Here is a 27,427-nt window from a genome sequence, read left to right as displayed (position 1 = left end):
TCAGTTATGGTAGTTTTTGATCATTTGCCATCCTGTATAACATTAATCCATTTCCAAGTTTTTTTCATGAAAAACAACACAGTATTTGTAATTAATTTAATTCCAACTTTTTTCTCACCGATATTTTGTTGTTACAGTACTGTACAAAATTCACTCCTTATTTCTTGAATTTTGCTTTCAGGGAATTAGGCCTTGTTATTTTTAAAGACTTTTCTCAGGCCAGTGTTATGTCTACACATATTTTTCTTACTACAAGCCTGTTACAACAGCATTTCTTGAGTTGAAAAATTCCAAGAAGACACAACTTGACAGGCAAAAAAATAGTATTTTTGTACCAACAAGGTGATTTCCAAAGACCTGTTAGCTGAAAATTTGAGGAAACCATACAAGCAGAGGACAAACAGGAAGTCCTAAAAACAATCTTCAGTAGATGAAAAGCATCTGAAAGTCATGTCCTTAAGAAACAAGAAAATAGGAAAAATACAGAAGCTTTTAGTAGATTCATTTTCTGTTCACCAGAGAAAAAAGCCATTCAGGGAAATGGGGAGAAAGGGGTATTGCACCAAGAACTGGACTCAAAATCAGTGGTGAAGGGATGAATTTAACGTTGAAAGTTTTACTTTAAATCATCATCAGTATGTAAGGAAGATGAAGTACTGCAGTGAATGTCTACGACCGTCTGTAAAACACAGTGGAGGCTCCGTCAGGGTTTGGGACTGCGTTTCAGCCAGTTGTGTTGGAGATTTTATCAAAACTGAGTTATCTGGTAAAGTATCAGATTTTAATTTAGAATACAATACCATCACTCTATGCAGTAGAGTATATGGAAAGCATCTGATTGGCACCAGCTTCATATTTCAGCACGATAACCACCCCAAACACACAGTGAATGTAGTCAATGCTTACCAGGACAGAAGAACAGATAATGAAACATTATCAGTCATGGACTAGCCTTCCCAGACCTCAACATTATTGAATCAGTGCAGAATCATCTTGACAGAGAAGGGAACAAACGGCAGCCAACATCCAAAGAAAAGCTTTGGAATGGCCTTTAAGAAGACTGGAAAACTATTCCTGAAGACTACGTCAAGAAATTATTAGAAGCTTGCCTAAGAGAGTTCAGAAAAAGGTGGACATACCGAATACTGGCTTTCAAACTTGTTAGAATTCTATTAAATCTGTTTTTCCTTATATACTAGCAAAATATAAAGAAATGATGGGTGAATCAAGACATTTCCACAGTGCTGGTATGTCGCCATGACATGTAACCTCAACTTTTGAGGCTAAACATACAGTCTATTTTTTATTTTCTATGGAGGGTTTGACGTGCTGGACTCATATTTAAGTGATTATAAGGAGGACATGACAGCATAAGGGATTGTTGTGGATTCCTTCCTCTGCACAACAAATTCCAGTGTCAGGATCAACTCCCCCTTATACGGTGATTACAGGCTGTTCCAGACACCGAAACAAATTCTAACAATAAAAGATATGTAAGGATTGTTGATGTCAAATAGATTTATATATGTCTTTCTTACAGAGCCGAGGATTTGCAAAGTATAAATGAGTCATCTTCACATCTTCTGCTAAGACAAGTAACATGAGTACCAGTGAAACGGAGACTGGATTTAAATGCATTTGAAAATGAGGGATAATTTCAATCCATTATAACATTTATTTTTTATGTTTCTATTGCAAGTTAGGGTTAGAGGAGTAGGGAGAGCTTTTAAAGTGTTCTGGGTTCCTCATCACCAATTTCCAACATTTCAATACCAGTGGGTTTTTTTTGTTTTGTTTTGTTTTGTTTTTTTTCTTGTACCCATCTCTGTGTCTCTTGCTCTGTTGGACTGTTGTCTATTGATTTAGAGAAGTAATTTTAACATCACAGGAGTGCAAATCAATGGAAAGTCCAGTTATCAAATCGCCTTGTGGTCTTCAGTTTTTTCCTTCTTTTTCACTTCACGTCTCTGTCACATACATCGCGTGTCCATGTTTCTCTCCTCGATCTTTTCCTTCCTTCTTTTTTCATCATATTTGTCCTCACTCCTTCCTCACCCCACCACTCCCTACTCTCTTCCTGAACCTCTGCTCTTTCCCACTCAGTCTCAGTTTCTTAACACCACCCCCACTTCCTATGTTACCCGTGCTTCTCGGGTTATTATCAGATAGTCTGTCACAACAAATAATTCAATACAACCTTGTATATTACAGAGCCAGAATGGAAGACGCAGTTTCATTTCAAGTCTATTCTTAGAGAGTAACTGAACTGGGGAGGACGTGACTGAGCCCCGTTTAGTTTAGAATAATATAATAGAATCGATCGGTTTGAATTATTAGAGCAGAAGAGTGCAGTATTATAGAAAGAAAATGAACTGATGGAAGCTGAAGAAAGGATTTAAAAAATACATTTCTATATCCAGTGAGGAGAGATTCAGTTGAACCACCAGGATATGCAGGTCAGAACTCAAAATAGGAAACTTGAGGCAAGATCCCTCTTAGCCTTCTGATTGCCTCGTGCAGGTGGCACACACTTTCAAAGTTATACACTGTCAGAATACATTATGCCTTCAGGGGAGTCCTGAAGCTTTAGTATAAGGTATGTGATTCCCTGGAATCATATTCCTAAAAAAAAAAAAAAAAAAAAAAGACTTTTCACTTGAATTCATATTGATGAAAGATTCGCTGTGTTGGCGCTGTAACAATGACACAAAGGTTTCATTTCCAATAACCCCTGACTGTAGGATTCCAATGTGTTCTTTGCTCGAGTTGTCATCAGATGATAACATTTCAAAAGAAATGGGCGGAAAAGAAAACAGTGTATAATGCTATCCTGAATTGTTCGGATAAGATTGGCTTCCGTGGATGTGGCCTTACTTTTTGCTTAATACGCAGTTTCATACAGAGTAATGAGAATACATTAACTCAATATTGGAGACAATATATAGAGTCATAACAGATTTTTTTTTACTTCCAGCCCTCAAATGCAGCCTGTCTGGGGATCCAGACTTGAAGTAATTCTGTTCCTTTATCTGATAAGCATGAACCTACTGCACACCACAGTCCTGAGACTGTATGTCCATGTTTCAAGGAAGCAATGTAATGTGAGACTTCACTGCTATCTATTAAGTATCATATGTCATTGTTAGCATCCTAATACTCCAATTGTAAGATGAGGAGATATTCTGTAGCTTCTGTGTTTCTGGAAAGCACATCATGAAAATGTCAGGATCCTGTCATACACACGTTTTGTCACTTCGTTATTTTGTAATCTACACTTTTATATAGCAGACTGTTTCTCTTTATCTATAAGAAGTGGATTTTCCAAATTATGTTTTATCTTAATCCTTTTTATAACCAACAGTAGCTTGTTTATACATTTGAAACTTATTTGTTCTGTCATGCAGCAAAACTTTTCTCAGAAACAAATGTTGTTTAATTAAAATGCATTCCATATTTAAACGTTTTCTGTTATCTCTGAGCACTTCATCCAATAACAAGCAGTCGGATAATTGCTAGATATTCGAAAATCTCCTTGTAAATTGGGCAGCTGAACTGAACCGTGGCATTTCTTCCTGCAAGTCTTTCCCAAAAGGGCCATCATGAGATTTGTGAAATCAATTAATCTTTTTGTAGAGCGAGATGGCCTTCAGTTTCCTCAAATCTCCCCTGTAAATTAGGCAAATGAGCCACAATAAGTCTTCCTGCCTCTCATTCCCCGAAGTGGCCCAAAGTACCATCTTGACATCCACGATGAGATTGATTTATTTTTCATCTGAAGAGGCATCAAGGCCCCCATATTCCTGAAATCCCTGCTGTAAATTAGGGTCCTGAACCATGATATGTCTTCTTGTCAGTCTTCCCCAAAAGAGCAATGAAACAGTTTGTAAGATTCAGCCATTTGTCATCATCAAGAGGCAAAATGGCCAACACTTTTCATGAAGAGACAGACTCTTTTCGTGAAACTGCCATTATGAAATATGCTACTTAGCATAACATCTCCCTCTGTGCATGTTTTTCAGAAGGGCCATCATGAGATCCGTGAACTCCGTCAGTTTCATTTCACCAGCTGGCCCGACCACGGCGTTCCGTGTTACGCCACAGGACTGCTTGGCTTCATACGACAGGTCAAGTTCCTCAACCCTCCAGATGCCGGACCCATAGTGGTACACTGCAGGTAAGCGTACTTACATAGAGGACACAGAGGTTTTGTACTGAAGATAAACTTAATTCCCTGGCGCTGCTGGTTAGTGGCTGCACGGGCAAGACAAGGACAAACAAACAGCCATTCAGATGCATAGCTCACATTTCTTGCTTATCACAGGGAAAGGCTCTGGGTAAACAGTAATGATCAAATGACTACTGGTATTTCTGTTACAAAATCATCTTTACAAACCTTGGATTGTTTTACAGCATAGGCCTAATTGTGATTTGGCAGATCTGAAAATATCCATGAGTTATTTTTGTGGTCTTATGAGTCATTTTAAAAGGCTTCTGACTAAATAATCAGTTTGGATAGTTAGAAGTCCAAAAATATAAGACTTTATTTAAACCTAAATCTAAGAAGCAGTTCTTTCCACTGGCTTATCTTCCAGTACTCTTTTAAAAAAAAACAAAAAACTTTTTTCATAGGTTCCCCTTTTCCTTGTCAATTTAGAGAATTGGACAAGGTATGATTACTGTTGTAATCTCTCAAACACGTCACCCTTTTTTCTCCATAGCTTAGATCAATAGTGCTAACTTTTAGAAAGTAAATAAAAAGTTTTAAGTTAAAAAAGAATTTCATCTCCTATCTTCTTTCACCCATACACCGCCATGAAAGTAGGAGGGGGGAAAAGTGATAGTATTAGGATCCCCATGGTGATACTATATTTAACCTCAATGTTCTGTTCTTTATGGGATGTAACAGTTCACTTCTGGAGCCAGGTGCTCAGCTGGCACGAGCATTAAAAGGTCAGCATTCTGACAAGCTATGAAAAAAAGGTTTTGAGTAGATTCCTCATCTTGTCTCAAGCATTTAAATTTAATTATTCATTTCATGGCTCACCTTGATACAACACATAGCTTTAGAGTTTTATTCCCACAAAGGGAATAAAACTTTGTGGGAATAAATTTGTACCATGGTTAGTGCTTAATGGAATCAAAGGACCATCATACTATATAGCACTTTTTCTAGTCTCACAGACCTCGCAGAGTGCTTTAGACTACAAGCCACATTTAATCATGCATCCGTACAGTGATTTCTTCTATGCACTTTAGCTATCACACATAGCAGCCAATTTAGAATGACCAGTTGACCTAAACATGCATGTCTTTGGACTGTGGGAGGAAGCTGGAGTACCAGGAGGAAACTCAGAAGATGCAGACTCTACACAGAAAGTCCCCAGCTGGGGTTGGGACTGCACCACCATGCCACCCATACAGTCACCATTGTGATTCAGAGATGAATGGGTATAACTTAACCAGAAATTGTATGTGGAGTACAATACAGATTTTTTTTTTTTTTTTGCTGGAATGAAAGATGCTTTTGTTCAGTTAACTAAAACTAACCATTTGGATAAGTCTTTGGAGCTTCCCACTAACAAACAGCAAACCTGGTTGCTTGACAGTCCCTTGCCAAATTAGCCATTAGACAGTAAAATGATGCATGAATATTGTTTTATCTGTATATTCTCAAGATGCCATCTTTTCAGCAAATACTATAAATCAGCTTGTCTAAGGTTTGGGAAAGATGTGTGTTACAACAAAAAAACCCACTTGGGATTATTAATAATGGAAAATTCAAAAGATACACACACTCAAAGAACAAAATTGGACACACAAACAGAGAATGGAAAAAAAACTGGACGGACAAATGAGGCGAGCAGACACATAAAAAGACAGCCATAGTAAAAGTATGTGGACAGACAGGCAGGAAGTTATGGCAGTCACTTCCAATTTCCGGGGGCACTCTGATGCTATTGGCCTGTGTCATGAGGCTTTCAAACACGCACAAGCACACACACATAGAGGCCCAGCAGTATTCTGGTCTCAACATTAATCACAGAGGTTGACAGGTAATCTGCCGAGGCGCCCCCTCCTCTTCTCTCTTCAACTTTCTATCTTTCCGTCCCTCACATCTTATCTCTCTCTCTCTCTCTCTTTCTTTTCTGTTTCTTCTCTCGCGCTCTCTCGCTCTCTCTCTTTTAGCTGTCTCTGAAAACTGTCAGCCGAATTGTAAATTGAAAGATGGGTTTTTCCCCTCCCTCCACACCTCATTCTCTCAGTTTCCGCTACATCCCTCCATCCATGCCTCCTTTCCTCCCTTGATATCTCCCCCAGTCGCTAAACTCTTCCAACCATTTCCTTTCCATCCCTCTTTCCTTCGCTCTTTCAGTCCATCCATCTGTTGGTTTGCTTGTCTGTCCATATCTTCCCTCCAGGCATTGCTGTTCAGAATGTGTCGCCTCAACACCTGACATGGGCTACTAAAGTCTCCACATACTTATGCTTGTCAGTTAGAAAGTGAAAGAGAGCAATAGAGAAAGGCTCTACCTTCATACTAAACTCGATTAACATTGCTGAGATTGCAAAGTTAATAGGTTTTTCTGAGTTACAAAACTCAGAGGTTTCACAGTGTATTTCTAAAATATAGTAATAAGATATAGTATACCTAATTTTAATTTTATCAGCTATGCCAGTGAGCATTTAATGATCTGATAAGAACACAATAGCCCAGAGTACTCATTCATTGGAAACAACTTAGAGTATTTTTTATTTATTTTACTATTTATTTTACCTTTCTTCTGGAAAGAGTTTAAAACAACAATTTATTACAATTATAGGCACTTATATACAATTATTAAAGGCATAGGCTCCAGCCTATTCCGCTATTGGATTAGTGGAAGAAAATGGATCTTTCTAATACTAATATCATCCTGTACTACTACATGTAAATATGCTTTTTTTACCTGGCTGATGCTAATTTCCATCTTGAGGTAAGAGAACTCAGAATTTAAGGTTAGTTTCTGAGTGTGTTATACCTGCTGGAACAAACCCCAGGTGTGGCTTAGCTTAGACTCGGGGAAATCACTGTATCTAGCAAAGAAATGAATCCACCATGCCATATTTTTTCATTTGTCTTTATAATTTACTCGATAACAGTTGTATTTACTAAACTATAAGATACTTGTAGGCAGAAGGATTTTTTTCACTTTTCGCCCGCCCCCCCAGTTTGTCAGTGTTCTTAGGGCCAGATTTACTGAGAAAAGAAAATCAGCATAATGCTGCAATAAAAAAAATAAAAAAAACTTTGACGGGAGTGGAAAGTTGTGCGGGTGAATTAATACCAGTGCAGCAATTTATAAACACAGATGCACTCATTTCTTTTAAAAAATGATCAAAGCAACCTATCAAGACTAATCCTAATGAGATGCCTGGGAGACTGCTAACTACGCAAATGTACAGCACAGAAACACTTTATAACTTTAACAGTATAGGAAAACTTTAGGTTTTAGCATACATTTCACTGCCAAAACAAAAGAGATAGACCAGGGAGAGAAACAGGAAGACAAAATGAAATGCGCTGATACAAGGGCAAAATCTTCAGTCAGATTCTGACCTCACTCAGGGGGTGCTCAGTAAAACTGGGAAGCCGTTCTCTGGATGACTCCAGACAGCTCAGACAGAGTGCAGGATTCATCTTTTCCACTGCATAAATCTGTGTGTAACAGCCCTACACCAATTTTTGTGCCGTGAAAGGAAAGCTCCTACAAATACATATGCAATATGGCTACCCAGAGATCTGACTGCATCATTTAAAAAAAGAAAATAAAAATAAAAACACTAATAATTATTAAAAATTAGTCTATGTGTTAGTTGCATTACCCAGTGTTGAAGGCTTAAAAGTGATTGGTCTTACTGAAGGATATGAACAGGTCTCTCTTGTAAATGAGACATTGGGTCTCAGTGGGACTATCTGTATAAATAAAGGTTAAAAATAAAAAAAACAAGTTGTTCATTATTACTATTTTGTTAGATTGAGAGTATCATGTTTGTTTATGATTGTCTCCAGTGCCGGTGCAGGGAGAACAGGCTGTTTCATTGCAGTGGACATCATGTTAGACATGGCAGAGAATGAAGGCGTGGTGGACATTTTCAACTGCATCCGAGAACTAAGGTCACAACGAGTCAACATGGTTCAGACAGAGGTAAGTGTAATCATGGAGAATAGATATAAATCATAGGCAAAATATCAATGGCCATGACAATTTGCATATTAATGATCAAGCAACTGACCTCACAGCCCACTGTTCATTCAGTGGGCTGGTTTCAGTTATTGTGCAAATGTACAGTTTGTAAGGTTGAGGAAACCTGCAGTCAGCTGAGACTGAAGAAGTCACTTGGATGAGTGACGAGATTGAAGATGCTACGTCCAGATGAACAGAATCAACCTTTTGGGGCATAGGCAAAATAATAACTAAACACCGATGATGTTGAGTCTAGTTGTTCAAAACAAGTGGGTGTTCAGGTACGGCAGGCTGCTGGGTTAGACAATCAGGAAAAATTATACAATATGAATTTTGAGATTTTCGAATAAATGTGGAGATTTTTGGTTCATGTAAAAATAAATCACCACTACCTACTGTAATTATTACTGACTTGAGTTCTACAGAGGCTTTCCATCAAATTTTGATTAGCACATACTGGATACATTTTCTACATTAACAAAGCATCTAGATACATTGCACTGAAGAAAAAAAAAAAATTAAGGTGTGTTCCCTTCCAGTACCATACGTCCTTTTGTCTGCAGTTGTAAGTTTGAGATGTAGCATTGCAAAAAGTAAAACAGTATGGAGCATCCCAGGACTTCTAGCAGTCATGTATGATTTAAGGCAGTTAGACTATTATATATTGAACATTAAACATTAAACATTACACGAAAATCAGACGAAAACTTGTACAAAAACTCACAGAGATATGGTGTGCACCCAAACTCAGATCAAACAAACACAAATTCAGACACAAACAGTTTTAGGAGAGTTTTGTGTCAATATGTGTATGCAATAGCTGGTAAGGAATATCAGAGATGAGATCTAACACCCCTTCTGACACGAACGTCCATCATGTGTGTACTTTTTTATTGCAAAATGTACTACCATGTAAATTTGATGTTATTTATATGAGAGCCAAATGGATTGTCTTAATTTACTATTTCTATAACAGATGACACAGGAGAGATTTGGTATATTGTCTGGTGCTGGTGTAGTCACAACTATACAACAAGTTAAGGTTTGAAGTGGCCAAGCATAAATCTGGCCTCTGTCTTTGCTAGCTGAGTACTTGGGTTACTATCCTTTACATGGTGTTGTAATTTGTTCTAATTTAGTACTATCAAACGTTTTAAAGAGTCTGCATTTTCAAATGTTGGGTATTCCATTTTGAAACCGCAACGTTCATTTCTTTTCTAAAGCTACCTTAAGCCGACCTAATCCGTTCCGCCTCTGCATTCCATTTGTGTTACTGATGAAAACCTTGCATATCCAAAAAGTCAACTTTTCCAGGAATAAAGAAAAACAGCCTCATTTTCAGACTGACAGCTCAAGCTCAGAGTATGAAATTGACTTTTGAATGGGTTTTAGAAGTGCCAGGTTCAGAAAAGTTACCTAGGGCATAACGTTGAGTGTTTTCAAATAACATCAGTGGTATAAAAGCTAGTTTTGTGTATGTGTGTCTGTCTGTGCACATTCACGTGTGTTTTTATGCCTCTTGATACCAAGTTAAATGCATCCTGCCCTGTCTTTTGAATATGTGTGGGAGCAATTTGTGTCAGTGTTGAAGCTGCTTGATGCTATTATAATCCTGCTCCACACAACACAAAGCAATTAATCTTTTAAAAGGCACAGGGGATAGAAGAGTGTGCGTAAATGTTTCAGTGAGTATGTGACGTGCATGTGTGTATACATGTGTTTTTGCACGCAAATGTGTCTGTGCATGTCACCAGCATAGGTAATGGCCAGGAGAGGTCATTTCAGTGATGCTTTTAAAGCCTCTTCTCTGCTCCAAGGGCAACAATTAACATTCAACAGAGAGAGACCGAGAGATAAAGCGAGAAGCAAATTGAAAAAGCGAGAGGCAGCAGACAAACACAAGTGTGAGAGGAAACGAGCAACAGAGAAATAAAAACGGAGCCAACCCCAGATAAAAATGCAACGATAGGGGGACAGAAAGAGAGATAGAGGTAAATTAGCATGCACGGTGGCTGCTGTAGCTCATGGTAGCTGATGCATTTAGCGCAAGCTAGTGATTTGGAACACAAAGAACATACTTGAGCCAGACCACAGAGGCACCACTAGCAAAGCACTGTGCCCTTTTAAATCACTTTCAGGCTCCCACAAAAGCACATAATGTTCATACACAAAGCAAACAAGAGTTGTGTTCACATTGGAATGTTTGAGTTTGTTGTCAGATTGAAAAGACTTAATGCAGCTTTGCCCGACTGCATCATCTATTCCAGAGGTGTCATTGCTCACAGCTACTGTGAGGCACTGTGGCCCAGTCCAAGGGCTACAGCCAGGTTCAGCAGTGTTTGCTTGCATAAGCCAGAGTTTTGTATTTCAGTGAAAGAAATTTTGACTCCAGAACTCATTTTGCTTGTGGTGCAGGAGCAGTATGTGTTTGTTCACGATGCCATCTTGGAAGCATGTCTGTGTGGAAACACGGCCATACCAGTGTGTGAGTTCAGAGCCATTTACTACAACATCAGCAGGTTGGATCCACAGACCAACTCCAGCCAGATCAAAGATGAGTTCCAGGTGAGCACGCACATTCTCACCACACGTGCATTTGAACAACACGGTGTCCCTAGCTGATAATGTGAATGTGTGGGTTCAAGTTAGGTTGAAAGTTCAAATCATTGCTTTTCTGCCCATCAGACTCTAAACATAGTGACCCCTAGAGTTCGTCCAGAGGACTGCAGTGTGGGTTTGCTACCCAGAAACCACGACAAGAACCGCAGTATGGATGTTCTACCAGCAGACCGATGCCTTCCTTTTCTGATTTCTGTGGATGGAGAGAGCTCCAATTACATTAATGCTGCATTAATGGATGTAAGTTTTTGTTTAAATGTCTGATTATGTATGTGTAAGCTTATCACAGTTTGTATTGTGCTTTTTGATTGTTATTCGTTTCACCTTTCTAGAGCCACAAACAGCCAGCGGCCTTCATAGTTACTCAGCATCCTTTGCCCAACACCATGGGTGACTTCTGGAGGTTGGTGTTTGACTACAACTGCTCCTCCATTGTAATGCTCAATGAAATGGATGCAGCACAGGTACAGGTACACACACACAAATCTACAAACATATTCTGTACTTATTTCTGTCTAACTAACAAAAAGAGACTAGACATCAGGACCTGAAACTGACTGTACTATCAGAAAGCCTGATGAATGTATCAGAGTTGACTTTTTATTTAGTCTATTACTTGTCTCTCCCATTTATTTCTATTTATTGCCATTTGTAACTGATTTGTAACATGGGCTACAGCAAGGATTCTTAGCTCATGGATCTGGCCAGGAAATAAAACCTATCCCACTTACTGGAAAGACATTTCATCTGAATGTACTTGTTCTAACTGGTGGACCCATTCTTACTCTTCTGCATTTTGTCTTTTTCTTCCAACCTTTGTGTTTGTTTTCTAAAGTTATGTATGCAGTACTGGCCAGAAAAAAATTCATGTTGCTACGGCCCTATTCAAGTGGAGTTCATATCCGCAGACATCGATGAAGATATCATCAACCGAATCTTCAGGATCTGCAACATGGCTAGGGTACTAAACGTTTACATATTTAATACAGTACTTCTTTTATTTTATAGTTAAGTTTAAAAAATTGCAAGATTAGATGTTTTGCATGTAGGGCATCTAAACATCTTCAGTTTGTCTTTAGTCGGTGTCCTGGAACACACTTTGATAATCCCTCTTTTTTTGTCTTCACTTCTCCTCCTTGACAGTTTTCAAATTACGAGTTCATGGCTAGATTTTGTGATGCATTGCTAAATTCAAAGTCATGGAGTGCCTTAGTGTTTTAAAGCCTCTTCTTAATAAAATATGTGTTGTGGATTTCAAGGGACTCTATTATTTGACAAATGAAGCACTACTTTCCTGACACTTACTAGGAATACAAAGTGTGTTTAAAGTTCAAGTAAAAGCAATAGATAGTGAAACAGTATACCGTGGAACACACCATAACAATACAGGAAAGGCATTTTTTCATTGCATGCGACCTTTTCTACGCAGTAGGCAGTTGGCAAAAGGATATGTAGAAAACCAATTTATGGCATCTCTTTTGCAGCGAGGCTACCTGAGTCCTGGTTTGGTGACTACATAGAAAAAATGATAGTGATGTTAAATGTGGTACAACAATGACAGTTGTTTTTTTTAACTCTACCTTTTTGTCCTCCTCTTCCTTTTCTTGTCTTCTCCAACCTCTATGCATCTCTGTTCCCTTTCATTTCTATTTCTCCTTTTCTTTTCCTTCCTATCCTCTTGCCTCTTCTTGTTACCCTCTTTTCATCTCATTTTTTCACTCATCCATGACCGCTCAACTCTAGTGGTGCCTTATCATCTGCATGTTCCTATGTATAGCACTTGGAGAACTCCCCGCTACCCTGCTATCTATATTCTCTCTCTCTTTCTCTCAAACACATCAGCGGTCTAGTGTGAAATGGCTCATATCATTGCCATAACAGCACATCTCACACTGCGAAAGCAGCTCCAGCCTAGCCGAGTCTCTATCGCCAATCGCTTAGCCATCAAATGAGAACAGTGAAAAAGTGGAAGGAGGAAAATGTTTGCAAGAAATACATGACAATACAAAGAAATAGGGGGAACAGAAAACAGAATGAAGACACATAAATGCAGAGTACAGAAAATATTTTAGATTAGTGTTAATTGGTATAAGAGACTGGGTAATTTAGAGAAAGATGGTAAGGGTGTAGAGTAAAGGAGAGATGGAAGGGGAGAAAGTACATGGCAGGTGTACTGAAAAGACAAGGAAGGAAAAGTGGTATAAGAAATGATTCTGCTGAATTTGTTTGGTTTGTGTGTAAATGTCAATGTGCATATGCATTTGTGACAAACAGCAGTAAATCAGTCTGACAGTGATGGTGGGTTTTGGTATTTTACTTGGTGCATGCCACTTGCCTTGGGCTAGACGACTGAAAATATGCCATGTCTGCCATGAAATTGAATTAAACATAACAAGCTAAGGTCTTTGTTGAATCCAAGCCTATTTCTTTTGAAAAGACATTTGTTCAAAACCAGGAACTAATTGGAGCACAAAAGCCTGATTACATACAAAATGTGTTTTATGTATCAGTTTAGCAAAATACTTACTTGGGTGGCATGATGATGGCAGTGTCTCACTGGAAGAAGGTCCTGGGTTTGGATCCAACGACTCGTTTTGTGTCCATCTCTCTGTATTGGTATTATGACTGGCAACCTGTGCAGGGTATGCTGCTTTTTGCCCTTTGCCCAGTGGGATAGGCTCTAGCCTCCTCATAGTCTGTAACCAAAAAAGTGGCTAAGAAAATGGATGGATGGATAATATTACCAAATGAGACCACAACTGAAAAACCAACTCTGTATTTGTTATAGTTGACCAGCTTTTCATCCAACTTTCCATATCATTTAAGCACAAACAGACCTGTTAGATGCAGATATATTTTCTAAAGGGAGCCAGTGGGTTTCATTGTTCAATTTTGGTCTTAATTCTGAAAAACGGTAGCTTTAGCAATATCGCTGTGCATGAAATTGAAATGGCTCCATGGAATTACAGCATGATGTTGATTGTTGTGATAACAGCTATGTCAGCAGTGATCAAAACCCTAATCTTCACGTTTCTCTTCTTAGCCACAAGATGGTTACCGCCTGGTGCAGCACTTCCAGTTTATTGGCTGGCCAGCCTACAGGGACACACCTCTCTCCAAGCGCTCCATCCTGCAGTTGGTCAGGAGATTGGCTAAGTGGCAGGAACAATATGACGGAGGAGACGGGAGGACTGTGGTACACTGCCTGTAAGTATAGTCACAGAGACACATGCAGACACAAATACTAGAAAACGTGATGAAACAGTAGACTGGAACAGTCACTGCTCAGTGAGATAACAGATCAACATAAATGGCAAGACAAATCTTCCCTTAGAGTGTGTGTTTGTGACAGACAGAGAGGGAAGATGATTATAAAGTAAGCTGTGCACTTCTATAAAAGAACACATACACACTTTTAAGACAGATATTCACACACAAAAACACACTTTTTGTAGTTTTTGTACATGTTGAGTACCATTTCATGCTTTATGTTGTTCCACTTATCTGTCAAATATACACATGCCTCAGACTCAGCATTAATCTTGTGCTGGAAAGCCATATATATTCACTACTGATGTCAAAACGTCTGAAATGTCAGTTCATGAATGCTGTGAGACTTGTTATGAATTATTTTCGTTAAATATAAATGAGGCTCATGGCTTAAAAAGCCTGGAATGTGTCAAGTTTTAAAGAGGTCATCATTCATCTCTATTGTGTTGTGTGGCTGTGCTGATGCAGTATAGATCACCCACACGCCTGCTTGTGCATGCTATGTTCAGGTTTATTATCTTTAATGTTTGGTATGGTGCTACTACTACTTCTGTTTTTACCAAATATATTTTAAATAACACTACACAATGTTTATTATACTACATGCATGAATGTGTGTTGGTATACAAGTATAAAAACATAGCTCAGCTCGATACGAATTCCCCCTATTTGAGCAGAGCAAATGAAGCTGATAATGAGGGAAGGAAACAGAAGCTGTAAAATCTATAGAAGAGAGAACTGCTAACAGTAACATGTGTACACACACTCCCAACACTGCCTATCTGTGGTGCTCATCCAATCAGCTCCCTGTGTAACAGCTCATTGGACCAATGAGGTATTGATTTGGGGTTTTTTGTTTTCGTTTTTTTTTTTAACTGTTTTTTGCTTATTAGCCTTTTCTTTCTTCATGTAACATAAAAAGAGGCAGAAGTAAAAAAGAATAACATTCATATCCTAGTTCTGAACTAAATTTAGAGATGTCCATCGTAAAATAATCTGTCACTGTCAAATATTTTGTAAAGCTCTCAGTACATGGCTATGAATGTCATGTTTTTTCTGCCTGAAAGCCTAAATGGTTTAAGGCTGAAGCTTGTAATAGTCTACACTGCTACAGAACAATGTGCAGTTCAACTATTAGGCCTTATATGGAGAATAAAAGTTTAATAACTGGTGTCATATATGTTAGTATTATCCTAACAAGCTTTGACCTTCATTTCAAATAAACCTGTCTCTTATAGATATAGATATGATATTTATTTGAGTAAACTCTGTCAATCACTACAGGGAGTGCAGAATTATTAGGCAAGTTGTATTTTTGAGGAATAATTTTATTATTGAACAACAACCATGTTCTCAATGAACCCAAAAAACTCATTAATATCAAAGCTGAATGTTTTCGGAAGTAGTTTTTAGTTTGTTTTTATTTTTAGCTATTTTAGGGGGATATCTGTGTGTGCAGGTGACTATTACTGTGCATAATTATTAGGCAACTTAACAAAAAACAAATATATACCCATGTCAATTATTTATTTTTACCAGTGAAACCAATATAACATCTCCACATTCACAAATATACATTTCTGACATTCAAAAACAAAACAAAAACAAATCAGCGACCAATATAGCCACCTTTCTTTGCAAGGACACTCAAAAGCCTGCCATCCATGGATTCTGTCAGTGTTTTGATCTGTTCACCATCAACATTGCGTGCAGCAGCAACCACAGCCTCCCAGACACTGTTCAGAGAGGTGTACTGTTTTCCCTCCTTGTAAATCTCACATTTGATGATGGACCACAGGTTCTCAATGGGGTTCAGATCAGGTGAACAAGGAGGCCATGTCATTAGTTTTCTTCTTTTATACCCTTTCTTGCCAGCCACGCTGTGGAGTACTTGGACGCGTGTGATGGAGCATTGTCCTGCATGAAAATCATGTTTTCTTGAAGGATGCAGACTTCTTCCTGTACCACTGCTTGAAGGTGTCTTCCAGAAACTGGCAGTAGGACTGGGAGTTGAGCTTGACTCCATCCTCAACCCGAAAAGGCCCCACAAGCTCATCTTTGATGATACCAGCCCAAACCAGTACTCCACCTCCACCTTGCTGGCGTCTGAGTTGGACTGGAGCTCTCTGCCCTTTACCAATCCAGCCACGGGCCCATCCATCTGGCCCATCAAGACTCACTCTCATTTCATCAGTCCATAAAACCTTAGAAAAATCAGTCTTGAGATATTTCTTGGCCCAGTCTTGACGTTTCAGCTTGTGTGTCTTGTTCAGTGGTGGTCGTCTTTCAGCCTTTCTTACCTTGGCCATGTCTCTGAGTATTGCACACCTTGTGCTTTTGGGCACTCCAGTGATGTTGCAGCTCTGAAATATGGCCAAACTGGTGGCAAGTGGCATCTTGGCAGCTGCACGCTTGACTTTTCTCAGTTCATGGGCAGTTATTTTGCGCCTTGGTTTTTCCACACGCTTCTTGCGACCCTGTTGACTATTTTGAATGAAACGCTTGATTGTTCGATGATCACGCTTCAGAAGCTTTGCAATTTTAAGACTGCTGCATCCCTCTGCAAGATATCTCACTATTTTTGACTTTTCTGAGCCTGTCAAGTCCTTCTTTTGACCCATTTTGCCAAAGGAAAGGAAGTTGCCTAATAATTATGCACACCTGATATAGGGTGTTGATGTCATTAGACCACACCCCTTCTCATTACAGAGATGCACATCACCTAATATGCTTAATTGGTAGTGGGCTTTCGAGCCTATACAGCTTGGAGTAAGACAACATGCATGAAGAGGATGATGTGGACAAAATACTCATTTGCCTAATAATTCTGCACTCCCCGTATAAACTAAAAGCTCAAACTGGTATTTTAAAACACATTCTATTTAAATCTACAATCCATTTAATTTCTGTGAAATTAAAACACTAGCAGATAAATTAAGATAGCAAGACCATTTTGGGGCTAAATTCTTTAGTTATGCTCAAACCCAGTAAATGTGAGTGACAGAGATGTAAGCTGTCTCTGCTTCTGGCTGAAGACAGCTACACTGGCTAATCAACCCCAGCTATTGATTTCACAGACTCAGTAATACTAGCGATAAGTAGAAACATGATGGTTCCATCAGTAGATGGTGAATTGATTATTTTTCTGCTCTTCGCTTGTCCTGAAAGTTGGAATTTGATGCGTCTTTAATGCTGAGCACATGTTTTATTTTCAACAAGTCACACTGGGAGGAGCTTTTAGAAAGTAGTGAGGAGTAGCACATTTAATTCAGCAATCTGCGTTTGCTGTATTTATCTCGAGTTATATAGATATATATTTTAGATAAAGCAAAGTAATAAAGATAAGGTGCCTCTTTCTAACAAATTACTAATATTCAGCATGCAGCAGTTCATGTCTAGAGTAATGTGGTTTCAAGTATGTCACAATTCATTTAAATCACATATGAATTTATCTCCTGCAAACCACTTAACCATCAACCACTGACTGTCGGATCCTTTTCGCAGTAGATTTAGTTGTAATGTTTTGGATTTTGGTTTTGGCCACTTTAAATATTTCACCTGAAACTGTGGATGACGTAAACACTAAAATTAACTGATAAACAGGAGATGGCATCCAAACAATTTGAAATAGAACTCCAATATAGTAAAATGATTTGTTCAAAGCTCAAATCACATACCATACACAAAGGCGAACAAGCAAATATCAACCATTTTTAAATACCTTTAAAAGAAGTGCCAACCCACCCACTATAGTAACCCATCGCTTCAGAGAAACTGGATGCACAGCTAGGTCACTTTCTTCCTAATATTTTCATCCCTTCAATTAATACTTACTTACATAGATGGGCCAACCTGGCAGTTTGTTTTAAACCTCATGAAGATATAGTTTGCCTGTTGTGACGCTACAATTTTAACCTTATAGTTTGGAAATATGAAAAATTAGAACATCTATGGGAAAAATTAATGCTTGTTGATGTTTGTTAGTCAAAATGAGTATTTTCCTTGCCCCCTGATTGGCCAGACTTTGGGCAATTTAATTAAAGTAAAAGTAAAATTTTCTAATTGCCTAGGGCTAGAGTTGTGGTTAGGGTCATCACTGATGATGGCTTAACACCTTAGGGAGTTGGACCATCACAGTTATAGTCAATACTATTATTATTATTGTTATTATTATTGTTATTATTATTATTGTTATGACACCCCCTTCTCATCTATCATATCAAATTTAGTGCAGTATCACCAAGAGTGATGAGCCAAAATAGTGTTTTATTCATTTACTGATCTGAACACCAGCATGGGTTTAGAAACAAATTACAGCAAATATTCTTTTTAAATCAACTATATTCACACAAGGCTCCTGTAATCTAGCTAACACAATATAAGGTGACTGCAGTTGAAGTGGCTTTTAAATTGAATTTTTAATTTTGTTTGACATCAGATATGAAGCACTTTTCATATCTGGTATGTTTCTATGCAAGATGTAAAGGTTACTCACTTTCCCTGACCGTTACTGCTACTTGAGTCCTGACAAGTCTGAAAAGTTTTAATTTCTGGTTGTTGTTCAGTACTTCATAATATTCATGTATTTTAGCCCTAAGATGTATTTGACAGGACTAATGTAAAATGTATTTGCTTTCATTTTTTCACCATTACCCTAGAAATTAGTTTCTGACACTGAAGCAACCGTCTGAAATTATAATCTAACATGAAATCAAGAAGTGAAATTCAAACCAATGGGTGTATGTATGAAAAGCAAGAATTTCAAGCTTGCACTCTGATATTATTGTATAAGTGGTTCTGAGAGAGCAACAAAAACTTTCCATAATTATTTTTAACCTTCTGACGTGCTTCTAAAAAGCTTAGATTATAGACTTTCTATAAAAAATTCAGTCACTATCACTAACAAAGGTATTCCAAGTGGACTGCAAGCTGTAGCAGCCTTGGCATTCCTAATGCAGAATAGGTAGACAGTGGATGATTTTTCTGATGGCTGTCACTCCACCTCGCAGTACCTAAATGTTTTATTCAGTCTCAATACTGAAGGAATTCAGCTGGAACCAAGTGAGATGGGAAAGTCTGGAGCTGTTTTCATGGTGGGTGGTCTGACTTTTCACTGGCAGAGCACTTGACTGCTGATTGGGGCATATAGCCAGTAAACACACAATATATATAGTATACATAAATATGTTTGTGTTGCTGGATCACTTTATACAGATGGCACTTTGCCATCTGTATAAAATGTTCATAAAGGCTTTTATTATTATTTTGATTTAAGGTTGAACACATTTATTCAAATTTCTAAAATCCATTAGTAGATGTCTTTCTGCATACAGTGGCAGGTTTCTTTGTACTGAATTCTCGCTCTGTCAATTGCTGTCACTCTCTGTCCCTTAAAGCCTTTTTTCTCAACTCACATTGTCATACTTGTTTCTTTAGCATTAAAAGTGACATCTAATATCTCCAATTTGGCTTTCAGGATCCTATTTACTCTCTACAGTGACTTGTTTTTCTGAGAGCTAATTAAAATATTGTTTAGCTTTGTAAATTTGTTTTTTTTTCCACATTCTGTCATCTATACAGGCTACAAGAAGGAATATAACACCATATATCACCAAACCTAATAATTTTTCCTTATATCCCCTTAAAATGTTGCAGTTTACTAAACAGAAACCATTCGTTAAATACATCACACTTTAAATGGCATCACAACAAGCAAACTAATTTAACCTTTATAGCCTGTTTTATAAGCTTTATTAAATTTCCAACAAGTGTTTAGGGCTCATACAATTTCAGGACATTATCCAATGACTGTCCTGCAACTTGGTTGGATAAGCAGTTAGGAGAATAGACAGATGGATTTAGAAACCACACAAAGCCTTTCTAATATTCTCTCTACACCTGTATCTTTCCTTCATCTCTGTTTTCTTTTTGACCTCACTATGATTTTCTTGACCTCCAGCTATGTTTCCAAAATGGTGATGATGTTTAATACTGAAGAGCCTCTGTCTCCCTTTCTCTCTTCATTTCCCGGTCCTACTCCTTTGTTCCTCCTCCTTTGCAGAACTGGTGGTGGACGTTCTGGAACTTTCTGTGCCATCTGCAGCATTAATGAGATGATCCAGCAGCAGAATATTGTGGATGTTTTCCACACTGTTAAAACCCTGAGGAACAACAAGACCAACATGGTGGAGACTATGGTAAGAAATCACAATACATACATATTTTTTTTAATATTTTATGGGGCGATGATGCCACTGAAATGTTTTGCTTTTATGATATTGGATCAAAATGTAGTTTCTTGAAATTTTTAGTTTAGAGCGGAATTCAGCTAAGGTAAAAACACAGGTTATTAAAAGGCAGAAACGAGTAAATAGCATTAACAGATTTACATAAATTAATTTAGAATTAGAGCTTTACTCTGTTTTTGTCTCTGTGGTAGCAAACATGCAAGTATTCCCACACTACCAAAAATTTGTATTCACATAAAGACAGGTCACAGCTGTTTCAGTGCTTTTCTCATCTCCTTTGTAAAGAATTTCTCAATTTGTTACTCACACCCATGAACTAAAGCACACCTGCTCACAGATGCAAGGTAAATGGATTATAACAGTCAATGTTCAGTATTTGCCAAAGCTTTAGTCCTTTAGTGGTATAAGTGAAGATTTAATTGTGATTGGCTATGTTTTTTGGGTGTTTTTTGGGTGTTTTTTGGGTGTTTTTCATCACCATAAAACAAAGATGTGGGTAAAAAGTGCTGGTGACCCTAAACTTTTTAAAAACTGGCTTTAAATTCCTAAAGGAGAAAAAAGTAAAACTGAGATGTCTTTGAGGTGATACCATTATCATGGTGTTCTGGAGTAGCATAATATTCAGAGATATGTCAGAGAGTTGCCTATGGCACACACATGAACTAGCTCCTCCAATCATGTGATTACCCAAAACATATCTAATGTATGAGAAGAATGAACCAGTCGCACAACTTGAGCAGGAAGAAAAAAACATTTCTTTAGTTGTACAGAAGTCTTATTTAGAGCTATGAAATTTGCAATGTTTTTATGATTTCTTATGATTACCCCATCTATTCCCTTGGATTACTGTTTAAAAATAGCATCTATGTATTTAGTACCAAAAATGTTCAAATGTTTTTAGTTTGTTATCAACAGCTACTTAATCTTGGTACTAAGCAGAACAGCTTTGTACAATGTGCTTTACCATTCAGTGAAATATAACAACAAATAATGTAAAGAATTCAAATAAGTATAGATTAATTTGACTCTCTGTTTCTTGTCAAACAAAGATTAAAAGTGTTTCACTGTTCTTAATTCTTTGCCAAACATCCTAAAGCATGAAACCATCTGGACCATTTCTTCGCACAGTTTTTTTTTTTTTTCACATTTGAAAGTTGTCATCACAGCTAGAGAATGATGACAGAATTATTCATAAAGATGTGGCATTGGATTAGTTCACCCACATACTGCAGTCCAGCCAATCCAATCCTTTGCTGTCTGGCTGAGGCCAATATTACCTGGTGAATTTCTATCGCTGCACCATCGAGAGCATCCTGACCAACTGTATAACAGTCTGGTACGGGAACTGCTCTGCCTCGGACCGGAAGGCGTTGCAGAGGGTCGTGAAAACTGCCCAGCGCATAGCCGGAGCACCACTTCCTGCCATAAAAGACATCTACAGGAAGCGGTGTCTGAAAAGGGCTGGGAAAATCATCAGAGACCCCAGTCACCCATCACATGGACTCTTCACCCTCCTGCCCTCTGGGAGGCGCTACAGGAGCCTCCGGACTAAGACCACCAGGTACCGGAACAGCTTCTTCCCCACAGCTGTCAGACTCCTGAACTCTGCCTCCTGACATCTGACAGCCTCTGTAGAAATTATCCACACCCTCACTTATCTTAACTGCACTACTGTATAGCTCTGTGTAAATAATCATTCTGTACATACAATAATTTTTTACCTTACAACTGTTTACAACTTGCATAGTTCCCATTTCTGTATAACTGTATATCTCATATTTCTGTAAAGTTATTTATTTCATATTCTGTATAGTTTTTCATATTTATATCCTGTTCATATCCTGTACATAGCTTGTACTCACTACAGCCTGTACATACCTATAGTTATAGAATATTCACAACATACTTCATACTGTGTACATTATAACATACCACAATAGACCCATTTCTGTAATATACTTGCATATCTATATTATTGCTAATATATATTGTAATATATCTATATCACTAAAGCACTTCTGGATGGATGCAAACTGCATTTCGTTGCCCTGTACCTGTGCATGTGCAATGACAATAAAGTTGAATTCTATTCTATTCTATTCTATTCTATTCTATTCTTATGCTGATAATGTTATGATTCTCAGTTCATGAATTATGACTCATTTTCATTGGTAAATATATGGAAATTGTGTTACTGTGTTCTATACTCGTCATCGTCGGTTGCATATTATGTTGTGAATTATATGTCAAGAAAAATAATTTTTTGTTTTTTATTATAGTTTGGTTTGGTTTGATTTGGTTTTATTATACATGTTTGAAGTTTAAATGCTTGAAGCCAAGCTGAGAGTGCAGCTATACATTTATATTGAGAGTTTGAGGGAAACAAAGCCAAATTTCAAGAATTTTCTGACTTAGCTTTGCTTGTTGTTTTATTTCTACACAGGAACAGTATAAATTCTGCTATGAAGTGGCTCTGGAAGCGCTCAACTCCTTCTGATTGGGTGTGGGCTAAACATCTCTATTCCCGATCGGCCATTTGTCGATGCCTGTCATTCTCAACGCAACACTGGGAAACACGGAGGGCAATACTGCTTTGTGTTGACCTGAATCCGACTGACTGAGCGTGCCTGTGTGTGTGGGTGTGTGCGCGCACGTGTGTGTGTGTTTGTATTTGAGTGCATATGCACGTGGCTGTGTGTGAAGAGAGGGCATGCTTGCATATTTGAGGAAGTGTTTATCTATATGCGTGCCTGCAACAACACACACAACAACCTGTACAGAAGAGGGAAAAGGCAACAAACATGCACACTGGTGATTTTAATGTCTGTTTGCTTCAGCAAGACTGGGGACTTTATATGCTTGTACAAAGAAAAAAAAATATGGTAAAAAAACAAAAAACAAATGTTTAAAAGACGCACCACTTTTCCTCCTCTATTTCTCTGTCCTCTCTGCTGGGCTGTGATGTGACTATTGTACAGTATTTCCTTTTTAGATATATTCTACGCCTTGAATGTTGTCTCCCTCTGAAGGCTGGATGCCCACTGGAAGATTTTTTTGGTAACTCTCAAAGGGAATGGAAATGTACATTTTTTTGACCATGACTCACTTAGCTTAGTGAACTTTTTTTTCTTCAAAATACATGCTGATTCCCTTTTACCAAGTAAAAGTTCATTTTTATTATACTTGTAATTCTGTAATTGGCCTGGAAAGAAAATATGTTAGCATGGTTGTAACTTTTTTTATGGTTTTACTTTCACTGAGTTCAAATGTCAGAAAAACACAAGAACAAAAAAATATATAACCTACAATAAGTGGAGTCAGGGACATTGTGAAAAAAAATAACAGCAGAAAAAAGGAAAAAAAGAAACATGCCTTAGATTTTAAGGCCAAGTCGTGTCTCTGTTCCAGCTTTTTTCATTGGGACAGTGGTGGTTTCATAAATGCTTTTGGAGAATTAAAAAAAAGACAAAATTGAAATCTTATAGTGTGCATCCACCCTTACTGTAAATAGGATAAGACAACCACAATCAAACAAACAAACAAACAGGCAAACATCAGCAACTGGTACATTACAAATTAATGTGATTTCAAAACACTATAACTCTAAAAAGCTAAGTTAACGTCACTGTGTTACCATACCACAGACCGTCTCCACAGAAATGTCAAAAAAGTCGACATATTGTTCGCATATTGCACATTTAGCTAATGCCACCGCATTCAGAATAACTTTTATAAAATTTCACTTTTTTTATTATTTATTTATTGTGACACTTTTGGTACAGAATATGAAACAACCAGATAATACTTTGTCTCTAATATGATAACAGCACTACTATAATTTATCGAAAATGAGTCCCCAAATTCCCCAAAAAGAAATAAAAATGTTCCCCTCTAAAAACTACATAAACTATAACTTGCACTTTTGCATGTTTGTCCATTTTGGAACATTTAGACTTGAAATTCCTGACACTGAACAGCCTGCGGTTCTTAACTGAAATCAGTATATGGTCATTTTAGAGCAATTTGCTCTAATGTGAAATTGTTCAATAACTGAGTGTAGCTTACCGACGAATTAATCCTCTTTAGTGTCGATGATTTGATTTTAACCTGGTCTACAGTGTTGCGAGTAGTCATTGATATAGGGCCACTATTTGGATCTAAAATATAATGATTCAAATGATAAGAAATTAGTTAAACCTGCTGAGATTAAGAAAGGATTTAAGATTCCTTGATACTTAGAGCAGACTGTTAAACAGTTCAGTAATTCTATGTATAATTCTATCTACAATAAATATCCAAGCTAAGGGATTGGGCCCATGTTTCCCCCATAACCTATGATTTAAAAAGAACATCACAAAACAAAGAGACAGGCCACATTTGCATTTCTTTTATAATTAACGAGTGCTTTACGTCAAGCCCACTGAAATATACAGATATTAAAAATACATTTGAGAAGATCACTAACAGGAAATGATTTCAGTTAGTGTTTGACCCCAGGTTGAAAGGCAGTTAACATGGCTAATAGTTTAGATGCCTCTGCACCTTAAAGAACGTGTGGGAGTGTGGAAATTAATGAGAATTATGCATGGCATTGACCTCAGCTTCCCATTATCTCCTACTCATCTGGTCAGACTCTTCTATGCTGTCCCATTTTCCCCTTATCCCAAAAGACTAAACCAAAATCTCATGTTATAGATACACAACCTGTATTTATATGGACAGCCTCTGAAATGTGTTGAATCTAAAGGTGATACTATTTTCAGATCTGTTTTTACCTATCTCTAAAACACTGTCATTCTAATAAAGAAGACCAGACTGATGGCTTAATTTTCAAACACTCAAAAAATCAACTACTGAAGTGAATTATCTTAAATCCCAATGCATTAAAAATAATTAAAAAAAAATAAAATAATTGTCACCAATTACCTGATTTACTTTTTTCCCATGCGAGAAAGTACGAACATTTTTAGATGCATTCGATATTTTAGAATGATTTCATATAAAGTTCAGCTTCTGATGAACTTTTCTTTTGTTAGGAAACATTTCAGTGCTTATGGCAAGAGCTGACATACTTGTAGTTAAATGTTGTAGCAAACTATTCAATCTGTGCTTGCGTTGATTTATTTTTATTCTTATTTTTCGCTGGAGTCCAGTCAGGCTCGTTAATGGACCTATCAAAAAAGTAAGAGTGCTGTTTTGAAGACAATGTGAATGCTGGATATCTTGATCCTTTTGTTCACTGATGCTTTATTTTATTGACTTGATTCATGGCCCTTCATATGTATTATATTTTTTTTAATGTTCTTTTAGATTATTTTTGTCTTGAATTTGTACATTTCTTTTGTATAATTATTATTCTGATGATTATTTGTCTAGCAAAGTGCTGTTTAGATCTGGTGATGCCATTACCATTGGTTGTTTAGTTGTTTGAAATGTGGTTAACATGAAATAAAGGGACCAAAATGTTGAATGTGATGTCGTCTCTGTCTTCACAGCCTCTAATTTTGATGTATGAAATAATTACGGTAAAGCATTCAGAGACATTCTTAATGTCTGAGGGACTTCACTTCACTTGATCATTTTCTCTCTCTTCCTAGGTCATCAGTCAATTTGGCAAGTAGCTGTTTCACAACTGTCAAAAGAATTAGGGATGTTAATCATACCAATTTTTAAATTGCTCCCTTTAAAGTCCATATTGTGATGCTTATTTCTAATAAATTATAAAACAGCCAATATCCACAAACGGACTGGATGCATAAAACCTTGTGTATAATCAAAAGCAGACCTTGAGGTCAGAAATTTGTGTTTAAATCTTTTTTTGACAAACCCCCCCAAAAACCTGCCTATGAGTAATTGACAAAACAGAAAAAAGAGCAAAAAACAAGAAATAAAATATGAGTAAATGGAAAAGTCACCCTATAACATGTATAAAGGATCTGACCTTGAGGTCTCCACTGTTCATCTCATACATGCCACAAACTCCCACTGTGACCTCAGAACTGAGGCTGAGGGAAAAGAAAGGAAAACCACAGGTCTTTACAGGCTGATTTTTTTCCCCCCTCTTTCTAATCAATCAGATTCAGTGATGAACGGAGCTCCAAGCCAACAGCCTCATCCTTTATTTAGCTAGTTGATTCCCAAGGAGCTCATAAATATGCATGAGCTTGCGATTAGCATAGGCACCAAGGACAGGGCCTGTACCTTGGCATTATGACGATCAATCAGAAACACTAAGGGGCTCCTCAGAGGGAAGCTGTCTGTCAGCTTGGCTTTGGGCTGAGGTGATGTATGCACACACACACATAAAAAAGGTACGCTCAAAGCATACATAACGCACACATAAGTCTGCATGCATCTACACACACCCAGGAAGAGAAACAAACACAAACAGAAACAAACACAAAGCACATGCACACCTAAAGGGAGAGGCAAAGCACATGCAGTCTCTCACAAACACACAAACATGGATACATAATCAGTGTTAATGTCTATTATTAATCTCATGTTCCTTACACCCTTAGTCTCTCTTCTGATTCATATTTTTTAAACTCCTTTTCAGAACAGACTTCATAATGAGTTTGAAAATTGGCCCATTTCATTTGCTCTCACAGAAATGTCATTATCTGGGGGAAGAAGGAGGGGTCTTGTTGGCACAGTATGTTGGTACAGTAATATACTGTTCTTCCATTCTGTGTGTGTGTGTGTGTGTGTGTGCGTGCATGTATCCCCTTTGTTTACCATGGTCAACACTGCTGTATTTATTCTGTGTATGTAATACAACTAGTGACAGCTGTGGTAAGATACCCTTTAGGCTTTTAACATGCTTAAATTATTTCTGTGTTGAATGCTAGAGTCTTATTCATTCCAACACAGATTTCAGTGCAAATATTTTTTCCTCGATAGGTTTAGACTTGTTTGGCACATGGCAAGCACTTTGACAATTTTTCTGAACATAACTTTTGTTCTTTTTTAAACAGTGCAGTGACACAAGAACTATGCTGGCAGGAGCTCATCCAATAAAAAGTTTGTAAAATGTCTCAACAAACTCCAAAGTAGCATACTGCT

At 37.6% G+C, this 27,427-nt stretch overlaps 1 protein-coding gene across 4 annotated transcripts in view; it reads left to right on the top strand.

Moving 5' to 3' along the window:
* ptprt (protein tyrosine phosphatase receptor type T) overlaps positions 1 to 25,811 on the top strand; it is a 313,011-nt gene extending 287,200 nt beyond the window's left edge. For 2 of the 4 annotated variants that reach the window (XM_039612110.1, XM_039612109.1), the window contains 9 exons: positions 4,020 to 4,174; positions 8,051 to 8,186; positions 10,641 to 10,790; positions 10,911 to 11,084; positions 11,177 to 11,308; positions 11,680 to 11,805; positions 13,888 to 14,051; positions 20,176 to 20,311; positions 22,806 to 25,811. In XM_039612110.1, the coding sequence (XP_039468044.1) occupies positions 4,020 to 4,174; positions 8,051 to 8,186; positions 10,641 to 10,790; positions 10,911 to 11,084; positions 11,177 to 11,308; positions 11,680 to 11,805; positions 13,888 to 14,051; positions 20,176 to 20,311; positions 22,806 to 22,859 (1,227 nt within the window). In that variant the 3' untranslated portion in view covers positions 22,860 to 25,811. The remainder of the gene's footprint in view (positions 1 to 4,019; positions 4,175 to 8,050; positions 8,187 to 10,640; positions 10,791 to 10,910; positions 11,085 to 11,176; positions 11,309 to 11,679; positions 11,806 to 13,887; positions 14,052 to 20,175; positions 20,312 to 22,805) is intronic. The other 2 variants (XM_039612108.1, XM_039612107.1) reach the window with 1 other exon arrangement.
* The last annotated feature ends 1,616 nt before the right edge of the window (positions 25,812 to 27,427 follow it).

Source organism: Oreochromis aureus, linkage group 5, assembly GCF_013358895.1.
Source record: "Oreochromis aureus strain Israel breed Guangdong linkage group 5, ZZ_aureus, whole genome shotgun sequence".
Taxonomy (NCBI): Eukaryota; Metazoa; Chordata; class Actinopteri; order Cichliformes; family Cichlidae; genus Oreochromis; species Oreochromis aureus.
The sequence above is the reverse complement of the archived record's forward strand: the minus strand, read 5'-3'. Positions and strand labels throughout refer to the sequence as shown.